We start from the raw sequence: 20,358 nt of genomic DNA, 5'->3' as shown, positions 1-20,358 counted from the left end.
ATGCAAACCAGGTCCCTTGTAATACGGAGCTTCACTCCCGGTTTTATGGAGATGATAAGGACATATTGTCCCCCATGATATCATTTATACATTTTTATATTTTATGTAATTGTAAACACCCCTTATTATAAATAGGGGTTGGAACACTATTGTAAAAGAGAGATAACACCGATAATATTATATTGTTACTTTACCGGAATACCTAAATAATAGTCATAGAGTAGACATTATTTTGACCGAATCATGTAAAATTTCCTTGTTCTTGCTCTACTTAGTCATTCATCATTACATTTTAGGCTTATTTACTCATTGCGAGCTTACGAATCACAGCCGATTAATTCTTAACGTTAACAATTTTGATGTTGAAAAAAATATGCAATAAATACACATTATCTAAAAAATATATAATCACCTTAAAGAAATAAATTATTTAAAAACACAACAACACTAGATAATATTTTTTCTCAAATTAAAAATTTATATTTAATAGTGAAGGGGTCTATTGTCCTAATGAGAAAAGGAAAAGAAAAAGAAAGAAAATGGGCCAAATGCATCAATGTCATACAGGTAATTTTGGTTAAGGATGAGGGGCGATTACATCGCCGCTGTCCCTATAATGGTGGTGTTCTATGCGGGAAATGGACGAACTCTCTCTCTCAGGGGCTCCGAGACTTCGGAGACATCAACAGCAGAGTGTGTCGGAGAGAGAGGCGGCCGATTTCAGTTTCTAAACAACCCAACCCGAACCCCTCTCTCTCTTTCTTCATACACGCACACACACATATATATATATATGTATGTATGTATGTATGTAAATCTATCTCGTTCCCAGAGAAACATGCTCGTCATGGATTGACGGTGCGGTGGGCTAAACGAAGCATCATAAACTGGCGCGGCGTTGAATGTGAGCTTCGGATTCTTCTTATTTGCGCCTTTTCCGTCTAACCCTAATTTGTTAATTTTTCTTTGAATACTTGCGTCAACTTTTTGACATTGAATTGCATTTGTCGTGAGAACCCTAGTTCTCTTGTTTTGGATTCTTAAGTGAAAAGCGGGTTGTGGGACTGAAGCAACGGTTGTTTAAGGGTTTCCAAATCGTCAGGGTTTTTGTGATCATCTGTGATTGGATGCGGCTTGACAAATAAGCATCATTTAATGGTCTTGTTGTGGACTGGATTATGTTTAGGGGTTCAAATCAGGTTCTCGAAGAGTTAACAAGCACACTTCCAAGTCACTCATCAATCTGTCTAGTTTCTGTACAATGTTTTGCTACTATTTCATTTGGGCATAGTTGTGTATTAGCGAACTTGGAGGAGGGATTATAGTTTTCTGCTAGTGTACTGAGGATATTTTTCTTTTTCAATAAGCTGCGTGGGAAAACAGCTAAAATTAATTGATTGAGCTGAATTTTTTTTGGAGGAGGTCAGCCATATCTCTGTGCAATGGGGTTGACATGGATTTTTGTGGTTAGAAGAAAAGGAAGGGAAGTGATAGGAAAGGAAAAATGAAGAAAAGCTTGAAATATTTATTTATTTTGTTTGGAAGACAATGAGAAGAAAATAACTAGTTTTCTTTTTTTTTTTTTGGTTAAAAAAACTCTGCATTTTGATTCTCCACACTTCAGATCTGTTTACTACAATTTCATTTATTTTTGACTGTAATGTACAAAGCAGTCCTATTATTGTTTGAATCATTATCTTATTATTGTTTGAATCATTATCTTACTCTCAATGATCTCGTTGTAGGAGAGTTCAATTGTAGGTTAAGCAGATGGTTTGGATGGAAAAGGACGCTGGTAGTGGGAACCAGAGGGACGCAGCTGGAGACAATGGGTTGCTGAAAGGGGTAAAGCCTGCTTCTGGAACCAGTAGCTCTCCTGGATGCATTGGTCTTGCCCAGACGAAATTTGAGGGGAAGGATGCTCTCTCATATGCCAACATTCTCCGCTCCAGGAACAAATTTGTTGATGCTCTTTCTCTTTATGAGAGTATATTGGAGACGGATAGTGGAAATGTTGAAGCTCACATTGGCAAGGGGATTTGCCTTCAAATGCAGAACATGGGAAGGCCTGCTTTCGAGAGTTTTTCGGAAGCCATCAGACTGGACCCACAAAACGCATGTGCTCTTACTCACTGTGGTATTCTGTACAAAGATGAGGGACAGCTCATTGAAGCTGCCGAGGTATTCTTATGCTAGTCATACTGCCTCTGTCAATGAGAAAGATGATCAACATACCTGCTAGTTTATTCACCTTTTTTATTTAGTGGCTTTAGTTTTATTCAATACAGAATTTCTCTTCTGTTCATCTTTGACTTTTCTTGCTGACTATTATTCTCAATGTAGCTGTTGTTGCCTTGAGTTTAGTTATTTTCTCCAATTAAGTACATGTCAGGGTCAATTTTTGCATGGAGTTAGTTTTTTGTAAGTTTTAAACTGTGTATTAATTGGGCACCATGAGAGCATCACATTGTATGGACACGAGGTGGTAGAAAACTTGTAACTTCTTTACACCATCCAAAGCTTTAATGCAGTCTAAGAATCGGTTCAACACAACCTGAGAACCAACTATACCAGTGAGATATAGCGCCCACTACAGCATGAGGAATGTCTAAACTCTATCAATTTAATTTGAACTCCATGGAGACTGGTAGTCTGGCTGTTTTGGTTTGTTGTTGGGCTGACCCACACCTTTTAAGGTTCAGATTGAATCATTCTAGATTATTCTAAAGTCAACAAAAGCATTATGCTTAGTCTTTGGGGAAAAATGATCAAAACCATGCCTGAAGTCACCCTTATTCAGTTAAAAGAAATCAATTTTACTAGTGATGAATCAATTCTTTAAGTTGTTTCACATAAGGAAGGAATACATGATAGCTTTCATTCTGTGAGATTTGAATTTTCGTCGTGGACCTCATTAATTGTTTAACTTCTGGTCCTAGATAAATCTGGAAGTCTATTTGGCAGGCTTTTTGTTTTTGATAAGTCCATTCTATGGGATGGCTTTTTTCATAAAAAAAAAGAAAATAATGAAATGAGATTTGGAAGCACGAAAGTGGTTGATGAGGCATTTCAGAAGGGATTAGATGTTTATAAACAAACTAATGTCAGAAGGGTGCTTGGCAAGTACAAAAGCAGGTAAACTGTGATATTATACTGCACTAATTAGAGAAAGAAGGCATATGCTCAAGCAGTACAAGTAGGCTTGTAAAATGAATATACTGTCATGACCGCATGAGGCCAAATAATTATCAGAGGGAAGGAGGGAGGGAAGGGATTGCAGCGTGTTAATTAGGTCTCTGAAATAATGTGAAAACGGCATCTGGAACGGGAAGAGAGCAGAATTACAGGAGAAATATAATTGACTAAAATAAATACACTTGCAAAGAAGTGAATCCAGAGAAGCTGCCATCGTCTCTAGCGAGTATGGTCTTACCTCTATCCCTACTTGTAGTTTGTCCCGGTTATTTTTATTTATATTCATGAGGGCATTGATGCTTTTCCTACGCAAAAAAATGACTTTCAACTTTCAAGCCACTACAGCACTTCACAGTTCTATTTTCTGCGAGGGCTGTTTTATTCTGCTAGGTGTACTTTGGGGCCTGAATATTTAGTTCACAAGAAGTCATTCATTGTCTTTTATTGTTTACCTGTAATGGCCAATTAATTTTACTCGATGCAGTCATATCAAAAAGCTCTGAAAGCTGATCCTTCATACAAACCAGCAGCAGAATGCCTGGCAATTGTTTTGACAGATCTTGGAACCAGCTTAAAGCTTGCTGGAAACACTCAGGAGGGAATACAAAAATACTATGAAGCTATCAAAATAGATCCACGTTATGCTGTAGGTTCATGTTCTTTCTGGTCTCTCCCCCCTCACGTTGACAGCTTTTAGTTCACCTTATAAATTCACACATGCGTAAGCATTCTGATGGATTGAGTTTGCACATGCAGCCTGCATATTACAATCTTGGGGTTGTTTATTCTGAAATGATGCAATACGACATGGCACTTGGATGCTATGAGAAGGCTGCAGTGGAGAGGCCCATGTATGCTGAAGCATATTGCAACATGGGTGTCATTTATAAGAACCGTGGAGACTTGGAATCAGCCATTGCCTGTTATGAGAGGTTGTCCACTTGTACAAATTGTATATATTATGTGTCGATGGTTGAACATATGGTATATGTGATTGATTGTTAGTTTTCTAAGCTGACGCCTTATTTGTTTATTCTTTTGTTTCCTTAGGTGTCTGGCAGTGTCTCCTAATTTTGAGATTGCGAAGAACAACATGGCGATTGCATTGACAGATTTGGGAACAAAGGTGCTTATCGAGACAGTTATAAGACCTCATTAATATAGATGAGTCACGTGTTATGAAGTACAGAACAATTCAGGGTTTGGTTGTTTGCAGAACTTTTCCATTCCCTTGATAGTTTGATCACTAGCTTCATTTCTTATTTACTGGCAGTATAATGGTCAAGGGCAGTCACTATTAGGAAATTTGGAGCTGATCCAGTTCTTTTTTTTGCCGATTCTGTGCTTTGACTATGTCATATTGCCTCAATTTATTTGTTACTGAAATTCTTCTCATCTGCTTGTCATTTATCTCATCTGCCTAGATATCTCCAGATATTTGAAAAACAAAAAATCTGACCTTTTTTCCTTAAGATTTTATTTAGGGTTCCTCGCACAACAAATTGTGAAAACTTCATCTTTTTACACATGATTATAATTATGCAGGAGGAAATGTTCTGTTGGTCATTTGTAGTTAGTATCAGACTCTGGTTTTTATCATAACTTTTCCCCCATTTGATTTTGGATTTGTGACAAATTCAGGTTAAATTGGAGGGAGACATCAACCAAGGTGTGGCATACTACAAGAGGGCATTATATTACAATTGGCACTATGCCGATGCCATGTATAATCTTGGAGTAGCTTATGGAGAAATGCTAGACTTTGACATGGTAAGTAGCAGTAAATGTTTTATAGTTTTCTCATGTTTGTTCCTGAATTCCATTACCTCCACTTTTTAGCAGGCTTCATGTGTATAAAACTGATTTAGGCAACGGTTAGTCTCTGTTAAAAGATAAATTATCATTACCTTTTCCCCTATGACTATCCATCTGATTGTATCTTTTGTCAGTTGCTTTAACAAGAAACATCTTGCATTATCCAGAGAAGGTCCTCAGAAGGTTTATTAACAGATCTTGGGTCTATGCAGGCCATTGTGTTCTATGAACTTGCTTTCCACTTCAATCCACATTGTGCAGAGGCATGCAACAATTTAGGAGTCATTTATAAAGATCGTGACAACCTTGATAAAGCTGTCGAGTGTTACCAGGCATACTTCTGATTTTTATCTGCAATTTTAGGTCTCAAAACATTACTGGTATGCCATCGTAGTTATAATTTATTTTCCTGCAGTTGGCTTTGTCAATCAAACCAAACTTCTCACAATCCCTGAACAATCTTGGTGTTGTGTACACCGTCCAGGTTCAGTAGCCATGCCTATTCAAAAATATTTGAAAGGATATGCGTCTTGACTGCAGTTGACTGATTTTATTACTTGTTGCAGGGTAAAATGGATGCTGCTGCAAGCATGATTGAGAAAGCTATTGTGGCAAACCCCACATATGCAGAAGCTTATAATAATTTAGGTCTCTCTGTCCTTCTTTTACCCTGTGTTCATCATGTTTGTGGCATTGACTGTTAAACCGAGAGCTCAAATGATCCAAGAATCACTCAATAACCTCACCGAATTCAATCACAATTCAAAACAGAAAGTAAATAATAAGAACAGAATTGAAATAGAAAAGAAAATCAAACCAGATTGCAGCACACACGATATACCCTGGTTCATGCCATTTACATGGCACTACATTCAGCAATCCAAGAAGCGACCAATCCACTAAGAATCGTATGAAAAACCAGTACAAGAATATCTCTCTCTCGCCTCCACTTGCCTCTCGAATACAATACTCTAACTGAAGACAACAAGAACTATAATCTCACAGCTCTTTCTCTCTTGCCTCTCACTGTATTCGAACACAAGGGAATGAAAGATACAAAATGATTGATAATCAAACTGACCTTCGCACCCTTCTATTTATAAACTAGAGGGGCGAAACTTCTTAAGGGAAAATAACTAACTTATAAAAGTCAAAACTACCCTTAGTAATTACAATTAGTTACATTTAAATCCTGCTAACTAACTGTCATGAACCTACGGTTCATAACAGGTTTAAGAAGTAATTTGGGAGGAATTGAATTGAAGAAGAAATTAGAATTGAAAGAGAACTGAGAATAGAATGTTTGGAAAGGGAAATGGGGCAGAAATGGGGGGAAGAAATCAGTAGAAAGGGAGAGAGTAATAGAGAGAAACAGAAGGGAGATTTAGAGAGAAATGTAGAGAAGAAAATCAGAGATTCAATTATCAATTTTCAGCATGCCTTCTCCCATGTAATGGGATGAATACATATAGGTGCTGCTTGGCGTGGGTGTGGATGCAGCAGATCATTCCCCCCTCCAGCAGTTATAACAAACTATTTTGTCCTTTTCCTAATGCCTCACATGTGGCTTTTCTAATTCTAATAGAATTGATAGTTGGAATATAGGTGCAACAATTAAAGTAAAAGAAATACAACATAGCTATTCTAATTAACTCTTGGGTTGTGACACACTGACACTAACTTTTGCTGATCATCTCTTTTTTCTTCCTGATTTCTCCCAGAATTCCAGCATTCTATTACTTTGGGCAAAACAATAACAAATCTCCACCATTTTACTCTAAGTAATCATGGAGCTTCAGCATTCTAGCTCTGCTCGCTCCTTGAATATCCCCTGAAACAGATCAATCAAAACACATAAAACTGTAACAACATTAAGCAATGAAGTAACTTGGACATTGGGACAGCCTTAGTGAAAATGTCAGCAGCATTATCACTTCCAACAACTTTTATAAGCTCAATCTCTTTCTTCTCAAGGACTTCTCTTACAAAATGATATCTAATGTCAATATGTTTTGTTCTTTCGTGGTGACTTTGATTTTTGGCCAAATGTAAGGCACTTTGGCTATCACACTTTAAAATAACCCTTACATCATATCCTAGGAGTTCACTAATCAATCATTTCAACCACAAAGATTCTTTAACAGTCTCAGTTACAGCTATATACTCAGATTCTGTGGTTGATAGAGCTACAACGGGTTGAAGATTAGATTTCCTGCTAATTGTAGATTTCCATAATTGAAATACATAACCAATTGTTGATCTTCTCCTATCTAAATCTGATGCATAATCTGCATCAAAATATCCTAAAATGTTTGGTCATTTAAAGTCATCAGCTCCACCATAAATCAAAATCTTGTTCATTGACCCCTTTAGATATCTAAATACCCATTTTACTGCTGTCCAATGTTCCTTCCCTGGATTTGCCATAAATCTACTTATCACACTCATGGCATGTGCTAAATCCGACATAGAACACACCATTGCATACATAAGGCTGCCAACAGCATTAGAGTAGGGAATTCTCTTCATTTCTGTTAGATTCTTTTCATCAGTTGGAGATTGGGCATGAGATAGTTTAAAATGTTGTGCAAATGGTATATTTACTACTTTTGCATCTAACATATGAAATTTTCTCATAATTTTCTCTAAGTAGGCTTTCTGGGATAGCTGAAGAGTTTTACTATGCCTATCTCTACGGATTTCTATTCCTAAAATTTTCTTGGCCTTGCCAAGTTCTTTCATCTCAAAGGCTGATTTAAGTTTAAGTTTTAAACTTTGAATTTCAGCTGATGAGTGACTTGCTATAAGCATGTCATCTACATACAGCAAGAGATAAATTGCTATTTTAGTGGAAATATGCCTAAGATAGACACAACAATCAAATGAACTCCTTATAAACCCTTAACTTATCATAAAAGAATCGAATTTCTTGTACCACTGCCTAGGGGACTGCTTTATTCCATATAAGGACTTCCTTAACGAGCAAACCTTGTCTTCTTTATCCCTAATTTCAAATCGTCTAGGCTGATCCATTAGAATTTCTTCCTTTAATTCGCCATGAAGAAATGCTGTGGTAACATCCATTTGCTTTAGGTAAAGGTCTAGATGGACTGTCATACCAAGCAGAATTCTTATAGAAGTGTGCCTTACAACTGGTGAAAACACTTCATTAAAATCAATTCCTGCTACTTGGGTAAAACCCCTAGCTACTAACCTAGTTTTATACCTAGGTTTTGTCATGACCTTAGGAGTAATAAAGGGGTATTATTGTAATAGAGTATAATAGTTAGTTAGAGATATTTTACAAGTTGTTATAAGCACATGGGTGCTGTTAGGATATTGTTAGAAATTAATTAAACATCTAGCTATGCCTATAAAAAGGCCAATTGTAAGAGGAGAATGATATGCTCGAATTGATAATTGAAATCTGATTCTCTCTCTACAATTTCTCTACAATCTCCCTCTCATTTCTCTATTATGCTCTCCCTCCTTTTCTCTTTAATTTCTCCCCCATTCTTCTCGAATTTTCCCTCTAATACATTATGCTCTTAACCTTAAATCAATCGGATCTTTCTGATTATCCATTTCAGTCCATCATGAACCCTAGGTTCATGACAAATGGTATCAGAGCATGTTCCTCGGCTGTGATTTCAATCTATTCTAGACGGAATTGAGGCAAATATAGTGATATTGGCGAACTGTCGAAGAGCTTCAACAGAATCGATTGGCCAACAATTTCGATCCGATTCATAAGGAACCAAGGAGAGATCGTCACCAAGCGAGGCTTCCCTCAGAACTGATTGAGGCTACTTTGGAGGACAGCTTCGGAGCCGGTCGAGTTACAGGAAGCGATTGGGTAAGTGGAGCTGCAGGTGATCACGGCTTGTGATCTAGAAGAGTTGTTTGATTTTCTTGGAGGCGTCGATAGCAGCTTAGACGGATTTGGAACCAATGGTTTGGAGGCTGAACTGAGCCTATGATCCACGGCCATTGAATCTCGGAATTGATTCCGATGCACGAGGAAGGGAGTGCTGGCTCGGATCTGAAGGAGAAGTAGAGGATTGGCTCGCGGCTAAGACTCCAGTTATCTTGTCCGGAATCGAAGACGAGCAAGCTAGGAGGATTTGTGACTGGAGCGAACGACTGGTACGTTAGATCCGCTGAAGTGGGCTACGCGGACAGCACCAGAGGCAACGCGAATTGAGGAGCATTCGTGATTGGTGTGGGAGTCCGTCAGAAGTGGTGACACAGACAACCAGGAGGGCCAGCGACAGCAGAAACGGTGGTGTTGGTCGGTGATTGGGTGGTAGCTAGCGTTGGGAGGTGTTAATCTTCAAGCAAGCGAGCACTCTCAGTTCGGAATTGGAAGGCGCAGCAGGTGAGTGACCCTCGGCCAATAATTTCGGTAATTATTATACGAAGAGGAAGGTAGACAATCGAGGCCGAAAGAAGAGGCGCGACTGGGAAGATCGCTGCACCATTTCAATTCCAGCAAGTAGTGAAGGCGTGAAGTAGACCTAGATCCAGGTGATCTAGAAGCTTTAGCTATCGCGAGCAGATAGCGAGCAAGTCTAGAGGGTGCGCTTTAGTCGGTTCTGATTGGGCGGTGAATTCCGACACTCGCTGGGAGGGGAAGTAGGTCAAGCGAGTCTTCCTACCAATTCTTGGTGGCGAGTGCAAGGATCCTCAGGCTGTGACTGCTTCATTCCATCGCTGCTAATTTCCAATGCTTCATGACTAATTTCTGATCGTTCATAGGCAACGTTCCGATAGCTCTCGGTTTCAAGTTTGAAGGCAAGATTAGATTCAGCTACCATTTTGGTCGGCGTTATCGACGCGATTCCAGCAAGTATAGAGACTGCTTGTAGCAGGTGAGTTAAGAGATTGTTTATCCATTGTGTTAGTCAGCTCTAAGTGGCAACTCAGTTGCAGATCAGAGTGGCGCAACGGATTCGACGAATTCTGTGTGAGAAGTGGATTCTTTTAGCTTATCTAGCTGGTTGATTGTTGGCGCTTGAGGCTGTGAGTAAAGGGAAACAAAGATTAATTTTGGCTTTGAATTTTGGGTTAACTTGTTTGAAGAAGAGCAATATGTGGTCTTCAAAGTATGCTGATTGTGAAAAATCAGCTAAGGGGAGCAGTGCGTGGGAGCTTCAATTGCAGCAGAAGAATGTTTCATTTTCAGCTGAGATGGAGCTTCAATGGCAGCCAAAGAAGGCTGCATTTTTAGTTGGCAGTAACAAGGAACATAAGAAGGGGATCAGCCAATTGGACAAAGGAACCAACAGTGGGTTTGATGAAGAGTGCAAGGAATTCGGTCAAATGTTTCGCGAGAAGTTGCAAGAATTTGCAATGATACTATCTAAAAAGTATTATTACAACTTCCCCACCGAATACTTCGATGATTATCAAGGAAGTTTCAACAAGGAGGAATTCCTTAGAGTGGAGCAGCCGAAGGAGGAGACAAGATTACGAACATCCGATTCACTGCCTACTCTAGACTTTGGGCAGAAAAAGAAGCATTCTGATAGGGCAGCAGATCAAAAGGAGCCTTCAGATCTTTTTGAAGAAGAAATAATACCCCAAGATGCATCTACTAAAAGGCTGCAAGGAAATATTAGGGAAGCAATTGATGAAGTGATAGAGGAGGCCAAAGCCAACTCGTTACCCCCAGTAGCTAGTGCAAGGGCGGAAGGGTTTGGGACTGCTCCAGATCAGAAGTTTGTGGAAAATGGGACAGCATTGGATAAGACAAATCAGACTAAAGGACCAGTCATCGGTGTGGATGATGGTGCTGAAGCCTTTCCTCAGATTTTAGACTTATTGAAATCTGAGGAACAATCACATTCGGAACAAAATATGGATTTGACTTGGGTTAAAATAGGCAACGAGAAGATGAAGACAACACTAGCTGGAGGAAAACTAAGGGATATAGCGGAAGGAATCGAAGGGTTTGCTGAAGAAAACAAAACTATCGCTGCTGTGTTGGTTTTTGCTCCTACTAGAAAATCCAAGTTACTGTCTACCATATGGAAGGATGAATCATTGGCTGAAATGAAAGTTGCAGTAGCTCCTAATGCTAATGCTCACAAACAGCTTTGTATGAGTATCCAAGGCAAATCTGCAATCCTCCATTGCTGCAATTTCAGGATCTTGTTGGAAGTTTTGCAGTAGAATATGGCCGTGGGATGGATGGAAATGAAATTACAGCAGCTAAGAATTCATGCTTACCTTACTTATTGGTATGGGACGGGGATGAACTATCAAAGGAAGTCAAGGACACAGTTAATTATTCCTTTAAACTCCAAGTTTCAACTGTTAACGATATCAGGTCGGGTGTGGCTGATCATGTTCTTCAATGGAAGGCCGGATTTGATTGGACAACTATAGAAGGAGGTGGTTGTATTGGGCTTGAATTCGACAAAGTTTCTTCTATGGAAGTTTTGGGGCAACTTAGGCCTGAGATTGATCTTAGGCACTTAAGAACGAGGAAGAAGAAGAGGCCTAGAAGGAGAAAGACTACTTGTTGCAAGTTCTTGGGGACAAGAACTCTCTCAAGAAGGGGGGAATTGTCATGACCTTAGGAGTAATAAATGGGTATTATTGTAATAGAGTATAATAGTTAGTTAGAAATATTTTACAAGTTGTTAGAAGCACATGGGTGCTGTTAGGATATTGTTAGAAATTAGTTAAACATCTAGCTATGCCTATAAAAAGGCCAATTGTAAGAGGAGAAGGATATGCTTGAATTGATAATTGAAACTGATTCTCTCTCTACAATTTCTCTACAATCTTCCTCTCATTTCTCTATTCTGCTCTCTCTCCTTTTCTCTCTAATTTCTCCCCCATTCTTCTCGAATTTTCCCTCTAATACATTATGCTCTTAACCTTAATTCAATCAGATTTTTCCAATTATCCATTTCAGTCCGTCATGAACCCTAGGTTCATGACAGGTTTAAGGCTATCTCCTGCACTTAATAGTGCATATGCTACCAGATCCGAGAACTCATATCTCACTGGAGGCCTGCTTATTCTTCTCTGCCTATCTCTGCCTACATTATACCTATCTCCAATTGGATCTCCTGTTGTATTGGATGAACCAGCACTGTCCATGTGCTGATCTTCATCATAACTTGATGAATCCCTAACTTCTATAGATCTATTAAGACTATCTTGGCTTGAGGATCCTTCTCCAACACTTGGCTGGTCCTGGAAAGGTTCTAAGAGAGAATTGAATACAGTAACATCATCCTGTTGCTGCTGTTCAAAATTTACAGCTTTGGCTTTCCCTTCCCTATCCTCATTTTTCTTTTCTAGATCGATAAATAAATTTTCATTAAAAGTTACATCTCTACTTATCATGGTTCTAGGCATATCTTTTTCTAAATTCTTTAACTTATACCCCTTAACCCCTAATGGATAACCAATAAACACACACTTCTTAGTCCTAGGTTCTAATTTTCCTTGTTTTATATGTGCATAAGCTATACACCCAAATACCCTAAGGTGATCTAGGTTTGACTTATGATTATACCATATTTCATAAGGAGTCTTAAACTCTAAGGCTGATGAGGGTAACCTGTTTATTAAATAGGCTGCTGTAACAACAGTCTCTCCCCAAAATGCTTTGGAAAGCCTAGCATGGAATAGCATACATCTTACCCTCTCAAGGAGGGTCCTATTCATGAGCTCGGCCAGGCCATTTTGCTTAGGATTTTTTGCAGGGACAGTAAGGTGTCTTAAGATGCCACTCTCATTACACAATTGGGTGAATTCCTTATTACAAAATTCTAAGCCATTATTAGTCCTAGTCTATGTTGCACGGAAATACCTCATAGGAGCCATTTTCCCGTTTCCGAAACGTTTCCTATTCCCGTTTTGGACTCTATTTATGCCTATTTTTTTAGAAAAATGTCCGTTTCCACATTTTCGTTTCCTATTGGAAACGTTTCCCGTTTCCGTTTCCGTGCAACATAGGTCCTAGTGACCTTTAATTTTCCACTCTTTTGGTTTTCAATCATGATTTTCCAGGTTTTAAATGCATCAAAGGAACTTTTGATTTTAAAACAAAAACCCAAACCATTCTAGAGTAGTCATCTATAATAGAAAGAAAATACCTAGCTCCACCATGAGTTGGAGTTTGACTAGGGCCCCATAAGTCCGAATGGACATATTCTAGTGGGCCTTTAGTGGTATGTAATGCCTTCTTAGGGAATTTTACTTTCACAGATTTTCCATAGATGCAAGTTTCACATGTATCTAAATTTGTCATTTTTTCGGATCCTAAGATCCCTTGGTTAACTAATTCTTTAAGCCCTTGGATACTTATATGAGCCATCCTAAAATGCCATAGTTTTGATAGCTCATAGGTGTTTTCTTCCCCTGCAGCTGCATCTCCACATATTGTGGAAGCTATCATAACAAATATTCCATTTTTAAGGACTGCCTTCATACATATAGGAGATCCTCTAGCTACTTTGAGAATATCCCCGCAACCACTATAACTGTAGCCATTCTTAGCCAGTTCTCCTAAGGAGATCAGATTCCTTTTAAGTTATGGGACATACCTTATAGATGTCAAAGTCCTAATTGACCCATCAAACATCTTAAGCTTAATATCCCCAATCCCCTTTATCCCACACTCTTGGTTATTTCCGAGTAAAACCTTCCCCCCACTCATGTCTTTATAATTCAAGAACCATTCTATGTGAGGTGACATATGGAAAGAACATCTGGAATCTAAAACCCATACCACTTCATTCGAATGTCTTGAAACCACAAGAACATTTGAACTATCATTGTCTAACTCACAAGTTGAGTTTGAAAATTCTAATTTACCTTCATCAGAAAAATCTTGCTTTCTTTTAGGACAATTTTTCTTTATGTCCTTCCTCATGGCAATGAAAACATCTAAAAGTTTTCTTGCCATTTCTGGACTTCGATCTAGACTATCCTTTAGTCTTAGGGTCTTTTTTTTTTCGGATCTATACCTGGTCGAAAGGGCATCACTAGCAGTTTTCTTTGATTCTACTTTTTGTTGTAAATCTTTAGAATTAAGGGCACCTATAACATCTTCTAAAGATATGGTATCTCTTCCATGCTTTAGAATGTCTACAAAATGCTCATATGACTTATGCAATGAATGTAACAAAATTAGGGCCTTATCCTCTTCTTCATATGATATAATTAAGTTTTCCGAATCAAGACACAATTTGTTAAAGTCATCAATATGATTCTGAAGCTTTTGCCCTTCTTGCATTTTGAAAGTAAAAAATTTAACTTTCAAATATAGCCTACTCGAAAGAGATTTAGTCATATACAAGCTTTCTAATTTGGCCCACAAATCCTTGGTAGTTTCCATTTTGGATACTTCTCTTAGAACTTTGTCTCCTAAACTTAAGATTAGGGTGTTGAAAGCTTTTTCATAGATTTGTTGCCTTCGATTATTTGCTTCTAATCTTTGTTCGGTAGTAGTGGTTTATGGGAAAGGTTTTTGGGGTTTTAAGGCTTCTTTTAACCCTAAATTTCCCATTAAAGCTTTCATCTTAATCCTCCAAAGTCCAAAATCGTTAGTACCATCAAAATTTTCATTGTCATACCGGGCAGCAGGGGCTGCGGAAGCCATAGTAGACAACTATTCTATAGGTTTCTAAAGATTCTATAGGTTTCTTAATATTTCTTGATTGAATGACCTAAAGCTTTGATATCAAATTGTTAAACCAAGAGCTGAAATGATCCAAGAATCACTCAATAACCTCACCGAATTCAATCACCATTCAAAACAGAAAGTAAATAATAAGAACATAATTGAAATAGAAAAGAAAACCAAACCAGATTGCAGCACACACGATATACCCTGGTTCATGCCATTTACATGGCACTACATCCAACAATCCAAGAAGCGACCAATCCACTAAGAATCGTATAAAAAACCAGTGCAAGAATATCCCTCTCTCACCTCCACTTGCCTCTCGAATACAATACTCTAACCGAAGACAATAAGAACTATAATCTCACAGCTCTTTCTCTCTTGCCTCTCACTGTATTCGAACACAATGGAATGAAAGATACAAAATGATTGATAATCAGATTGACCTTCGCACCCTTCTATTTATAAACTAGAGGGGCGGAACTTCCCAAGGGAAAATAATAACTTATAAAAGTCAAAACTACCCTTAATAATTACAATTAGTTACATTTAAATCCTGCTAACTAACTTCTGCCGATCATCTCTTATTTCTTCCTGATTTCTCCCAGAATTCCAGCATTCTATTACTTTGGGCAAAACAATAACATTGACACTTGCCAAACTGGTTGTGGCATTGTTATAAGTGTTTATTCATTTATTTAATTTTTTTGGAGGCACGTGGAGGGTTGACTGTAACTAATGGATGCTGCTTATTAGCTAAAGTTCGAAGTTACAGTAATCTAGTTCCCATTTGATAATGAAGTTCATAATATGATCTTTGCTCGAGGCTTCATGCATGCTTATTTGCATTGTCATCCTAATTGTTCTTGTACATGAGGTTGATATGGTTTCTAAGTACTGAAAGGAATTGCTAAAGTTGTAACTGATAAGAAATCTGTGGTATTAGTAGGGCAAAGATTAAACTTGAAGTTTTTCTAGTGGAAGCCGAAGTAATAAACTATGCTGTGTATTTGTTAGGACAATTATCATTCGTGCAGAACAGTAAAAGATAACAGGTTCTTGGGTGAACAGTGATTTAGTGCTCCTCTTTTCAAGCTGTTTCACTTATTTGTGTGCGAGTTTTACTGTCAGACTTATTTTTAATGGTTTTCTGTTTGTTGACTTCAGTGCAAATATGTTATTACAAGCATACGAGACGATTGAATTTCCCTCTATCTGCAGTTTGTCCTCTGTTTTTCCTTGATCCTCATGTTTCACAGATACATATTTACACATATATATGGATGAAAGTTCCACTGTGTTTGCCACCCATTTCTAGTAAAAACAACTACTAGGTTATATATTTATTTTATATTTACTTCATTTGTGATTGCACTATCTTAATCTTTCAATCCTGCTGAGTAAAGGCAATTTTGTGGTTCTGGAATTGGGTTATTTTCTAGTATGCCAGTTGGCTTCCTCTATTAGGGGATGCGAGCAGGATCCATCACTCTTCCTCTGTTAGTGGATACGAGCAGCATTTTAACTTTATAGATGGATTATGTCTGGCCTTTTTGTATACCCATGTTTAGACAGGTTGATTCTGCTTTTGGTGCCTTTAATGAATTGTGAAACTCTGAAAAGCAGAAGTAAAAGTGTTGTTTGATTGCATAGTTGTGAATTCTAGTATACTTTTGTTGTATTGTTAACCATCAATTTGATCTAAAAGCTGAAGTTGTTAGATAGAGGGTTAATTTTACCTTCTATACTATTATTTTTATTCCAAACATGGCCCTTCATGGGTGACAAGGCTTTGCTGATAAGTGGTCCAACCATGTGCAACAATTTAAATATTGGGTTGGCGGTAAGATTTGAACTCAGGACCATGGCCTGTTTTAAATCATGTTGAATTGTTAATCATCATTTGATTTATAAGCTTAAGTTGATAGATAGAGGGTTAACTTTATCTTTTATACTATTATTTTTACTCTTAACAACTTTAATGTGAGGTCTTATAAATTTTATTGATTGCACATGCAAATAATTGGTCTGCTTCAGAACTCTCTCCCTCTCTGTCGCACAGACAAACAGACCCGATTTTGTTAGTGATTAGTTTCTTAAAATTCTTCTTGTATAGGGGTTCTTTACAGAGACGCTGGCAGTATAACTCTGGCTGTTGAAGCTTATGAGCAATGCCTTAAGATTGATCCTGATTCTCGCAATGCAGGCCAGGTATTGTTGCTGTTTGTGGAATGCTTGTTTGAATGTCTTTTCTAGATAGATGGTGCACTTGTTTGAAAGATTACCTTACCCTGAAATTTCATTTGAAATCTGATTATGTGGGACTTGGGGTGGTGATACTTGAGATATGCAATGAAGCTTTGTTTTACCTTTTTGTGATGGCAAGATACTTGAAATGTTTGTGTATTCATACCCAAATTGAGAACCTTAAGTGAAGATAAAAGTTGGTTTTACTTTTTGCTGAATTCATTTTAAAATTTACCGAGGGAAAAGTGTGCATAATAAGTACAAAATGTGACCCAAACAACCACCCAAGGCAGTAGCTTTGCTACTAATATACCCCTCTCTGAGACTCAAGGTCTCAAGTTTGAGTCCAGTGCCCAATGGCTGATTGAGTGGTTGCTTGCCATACTGTTCATGGATTTAAGGGTGAGGGAGTTGATGTTGCTTTGGACGGCTCATTGTAGGGGTTTTCCCAGATGTCTTAGATGGTTAGTGTTCTGATGCCACCAGGTTAGGAGCACGCTGTGTCCCTTGTCATATGGGTTTTCCTTTTTTCTTAGTAAGAAAAAGTGACCAAAACCAGCTTTCCTCTGGAAAACATTATTCATAGCTATGGGGATATGAATATACCCCAAGAAATCAAGCTGGATGGTAAGGATTTAGGAAAAACAATATCACCCCTTTGGAGCTAAAGAGTGAAAAGAATGATTCTTTCAAACCAAAAAAACAAAGTTCTCTATATCTTCAACCCTTCCTTCATAAGCTCCAAAGGGGTAGAAGAGAGCTTTACCCCTCTGACATTTCTTTGTTTTTGGTTTCAATTATCAGTTTTACTTTTCGCTTTAAATGAAATAGAAGGGGGAAACAGGACAATGCTACCTCTAGCCTCCCAAACTATGGGATCCCATTAAAGAAGCACTGAAACTTGCTGATGAGATGCAAAATGGAATGCGACCTGTCCACTTAGAAGTGAACCCCATCCTATTCAATATACACAAATAGTCCAATCCACATGGTCTTAAATTTTCTTGATATCAACCATACAAATAAGGCCCTGGATACCACCTTTTAGCCTTGAGTCTAAAACCCTTGTTGGCTGCCCAAGACTATGTCCAAGACTTGATGTCCTGGCACAAACTTGATGTCCCAGCTCCCGACACAAAGGCATTTTTGATGCAATACCATAAATGTTGAAGTCATACATTGAAAAGAATTGACATTAACACCTTTAAATAGATTCGGGAACATGGTATTTAATAAAGTAAAAGGTGGGTGCCCTGATCTAAAATGTTGAAGCCATACATTGCAATCAGTAGAGGAGAGCATAGAGGAGTGAGTAAGGCTGGAATGGTCTCCTGCAAGTAGCTCTCTGCTTCTTTGTAGGTAGTACAACCCATTCAATGTCTTAGTAGCACCAATCATTTTCTTTGTTGTTAGATCCTGAAACACACAGCCATGAGGTGAGAAATTCACACTGCAATTAGGAGTTTGGGTAAGCTTGTCACCAGAAAGTAGATTGGTGGAAAGGCCTGGTACATACAGGACATGTTGGGCAGGTAGAGATGGGTTCAAACGGACATTTCCTTGCCCAACTATAGGAATAGATTAGCCATTAGCAACATTGATTTTTCTGGAGCCAGTTATTGGTTCATAGGTTTCAAAAAATTTCAAATTAGGTGACATGTGGCCAGTTGCTCCAGAATCTAAATTCCATAGTTCATTCCTAGCTATATATGAGGCACGTGAAAGGTCAAAAAGGCAAGTGAAAGCTCAGAGTTAAGGCACATACCTGCTTCAGTTAAGGAACATTCACCTTGGAGAGTTTTAAGGAAAGATTTCAGCTTCCCAATTTATTCTGCATTCAGTTCTCTTATGTCCGAGGAGGCTGTAGAGTCAGCCTTTTCAGTTGTCTCCCCTGTTTCTTTAGTGGAGAGATAGGCTCTTCCCTGATTCTTTGGCTACAAGTTCTTGAAACCTCTAAGTTTGCTTAGTACTGCCTCCTTACCATGCAATTTGAAGCATGTATCTCTTGTATGTCTAGGCTTTTTGCAGTACGAGCACCAAAGCCCCTCCTTTGCTTGCTTTGATGAGGACTGCTCTCTGCCTTGCATAGGCTTCATCCATGTCCCCTTCACCTTATTAGTTACCATAGCTGATCCCTCCATGCCATGATCAGAAAACATGGCTGCCCTATGTTCTTCACTTCACACTATACAAAAGACCTCATTTAGTGATGACATTTTTTCCTTGCTAAATGCTAAGTATTTGAGCCCTTACTTGATCGAACTTAGGGTTGAGACCTGCCAAAAATTCCACTATTCTATCTCTTTCCAACATAGAAGTTAAGATAATGCCATCCTCACCACACACTATTTTTATATCTTTATAGTGATCGAATTCCAACAAAAAAACCATTCATCCGGTTGTAATATTTAGTTACAGTTAGAGCCCCTTGCCTTGTACTATTGATTTTAGTCTTAATCTCATACACAACTGATGCATCTTGCACTTTAGAATATGTCCTGTTCACGGTTTCCCAGATTTCTCTTGCTTTAGATAAAGGATGTAGTTTTTACTTACCTCTGGAAGCATGGCACTTCACAACCTAGACATCAACATTGAATCCTCCACATCCCAGGCAGCAAAGCTTGGATCTGTCGCCTTAGGTGCTGGTCTGGTGAGATGGGCTATCTTCCCTCGGCCCTTCAGAAAAATCATCACCAATTGGAACCATTGAAGATAGTTCCCACCATCCAATCTGTAGGAGTGGTGCATTCTTGGTAGTTCGTTGGTTAGAGCTTTGTTGGCAATTTGTTCAATAGGCATTGCTTCCCTTGTTGACATAGTAGAAGCAGTTTCAAATACCTCCGACATTACAAGGGAGATATGGCACCAAAAAAGAACAAGGGAAAAGCAGAGGAGGGATCATGGCAATGAAGGCTCTCAAGAGGAGAAAAAATTGGTGCAATGAATGCACACAAATAATTGGAGGTTTTAGGCTCTGATGCCATGTAGAAAATAGGCTGATGAATGTAGAATAAACGAGAATAAGCCTCTTAACTTTCATAGCTATGCATGGTATTACACTCCCTATTAATAGGGATGAGAATTTCACTTAGGAAAGCAACAAAGAATGGAAAGATACACTATACACTGTACAAGGAAACAAACGATACAACATAATATTAGGAAATCTCTAAAACTGAACAGCTTTCTAAATATGGAGGATAGGATCAGGGCTGATTTTAGAAAGCTGATTTTTAGAAGGCTGACTTATCTCATTCCATACTTCCATGGATTATTCGACACTAACTTTTCTGTTTCAGCAGTCAAAAGACTCCTGCCTTAGTTCTTTAAAGGCTCTGGCCCTCCCCTTTTTATATGAATAAATCCTTTACTGGAGGGGCCCTGGGAGCCTCCTCATCTAAAGATTTAATCTCCTCAAGAGTAAGCTCAATTTTTAATCTCACGTTATC

The 20,358-nt window shown here is 38.4% G+C and overlaps 1 protein-coding gene across 1 annotated transcript in view; it reads left to right on the top strand.

Moving 5' to 3' along the window:
• Window positions 1-633: 633 nt before the first annotated feature.
• Window positions 634-20,358, top strand: part of LOC127788334 (probable UDP-N-acetylglucosamine--peptide N-acetylglucosaminyltransferase SPINDLY) — a 39,956-nt gene continuing 20,231 nt past the window's right edge. The window contains exons 1-10 of the mRNA XM_052316475.1: window positions 634-904; window positions 1,746-2,181; window positions 3,680-3,841; window positions 3,952-4,127; window positions 4,246-4,321; window positions 4,837-4,965; window positions 5,223-5,342; window positions 5,426-5,494; window positions 5,577-5,658; window positions 16,776-16,870. Of these exons, the coding sequence (XP_052172435.1) occupies window positions 1,771-2,181; window positions 3,680-3,841; window positions 3,952-4,127; window positions 4,246-4,321; window positions 4,837-4,965; window positions 5,223-5,342; window positions 5,426-5,494; window positions 5,577-5,658; window positions 16,776-16,870 (1,320 nt within the window). The 5' untranslated portion in view covers window positions 634-904; window positions 1,746-1,770. The remainder of the gene's footprint in view (window positions 905-1,745; window positions 2,182-3,679; window positions 3,842-3,951; window positions 4,128-4,245; window positions 4,322-4,836; window positions 4,966-5,222; window positions 5,343-5,425; window positions 5,495-5,576; window positions 5,659-16,775; window positions 16,871-20,358) is intronic.

The sequence above is a fragment of the Diospyros lotus genome, chromosome 13, assembly GCF_014633365.1.
Source record: "Diospyros lotus cultivar Yz01 chromosome 13, ASM1463336v1, whole genome shotgun sequence".
In the NCBI taxonomy this organism is placed as follows: domain Eukaryota; kingdom Viridiplantae; phylum Streptophyta; class Magnoliopsida; order Ericales; family Ebenaceae; genus Diospyros; species Diospyros lotus.
The sequence above is the reverse complement of the archived record's forward strand: the minus strand, read 5'-3'. Positions and strand labels throughout refer to the sequence as shown.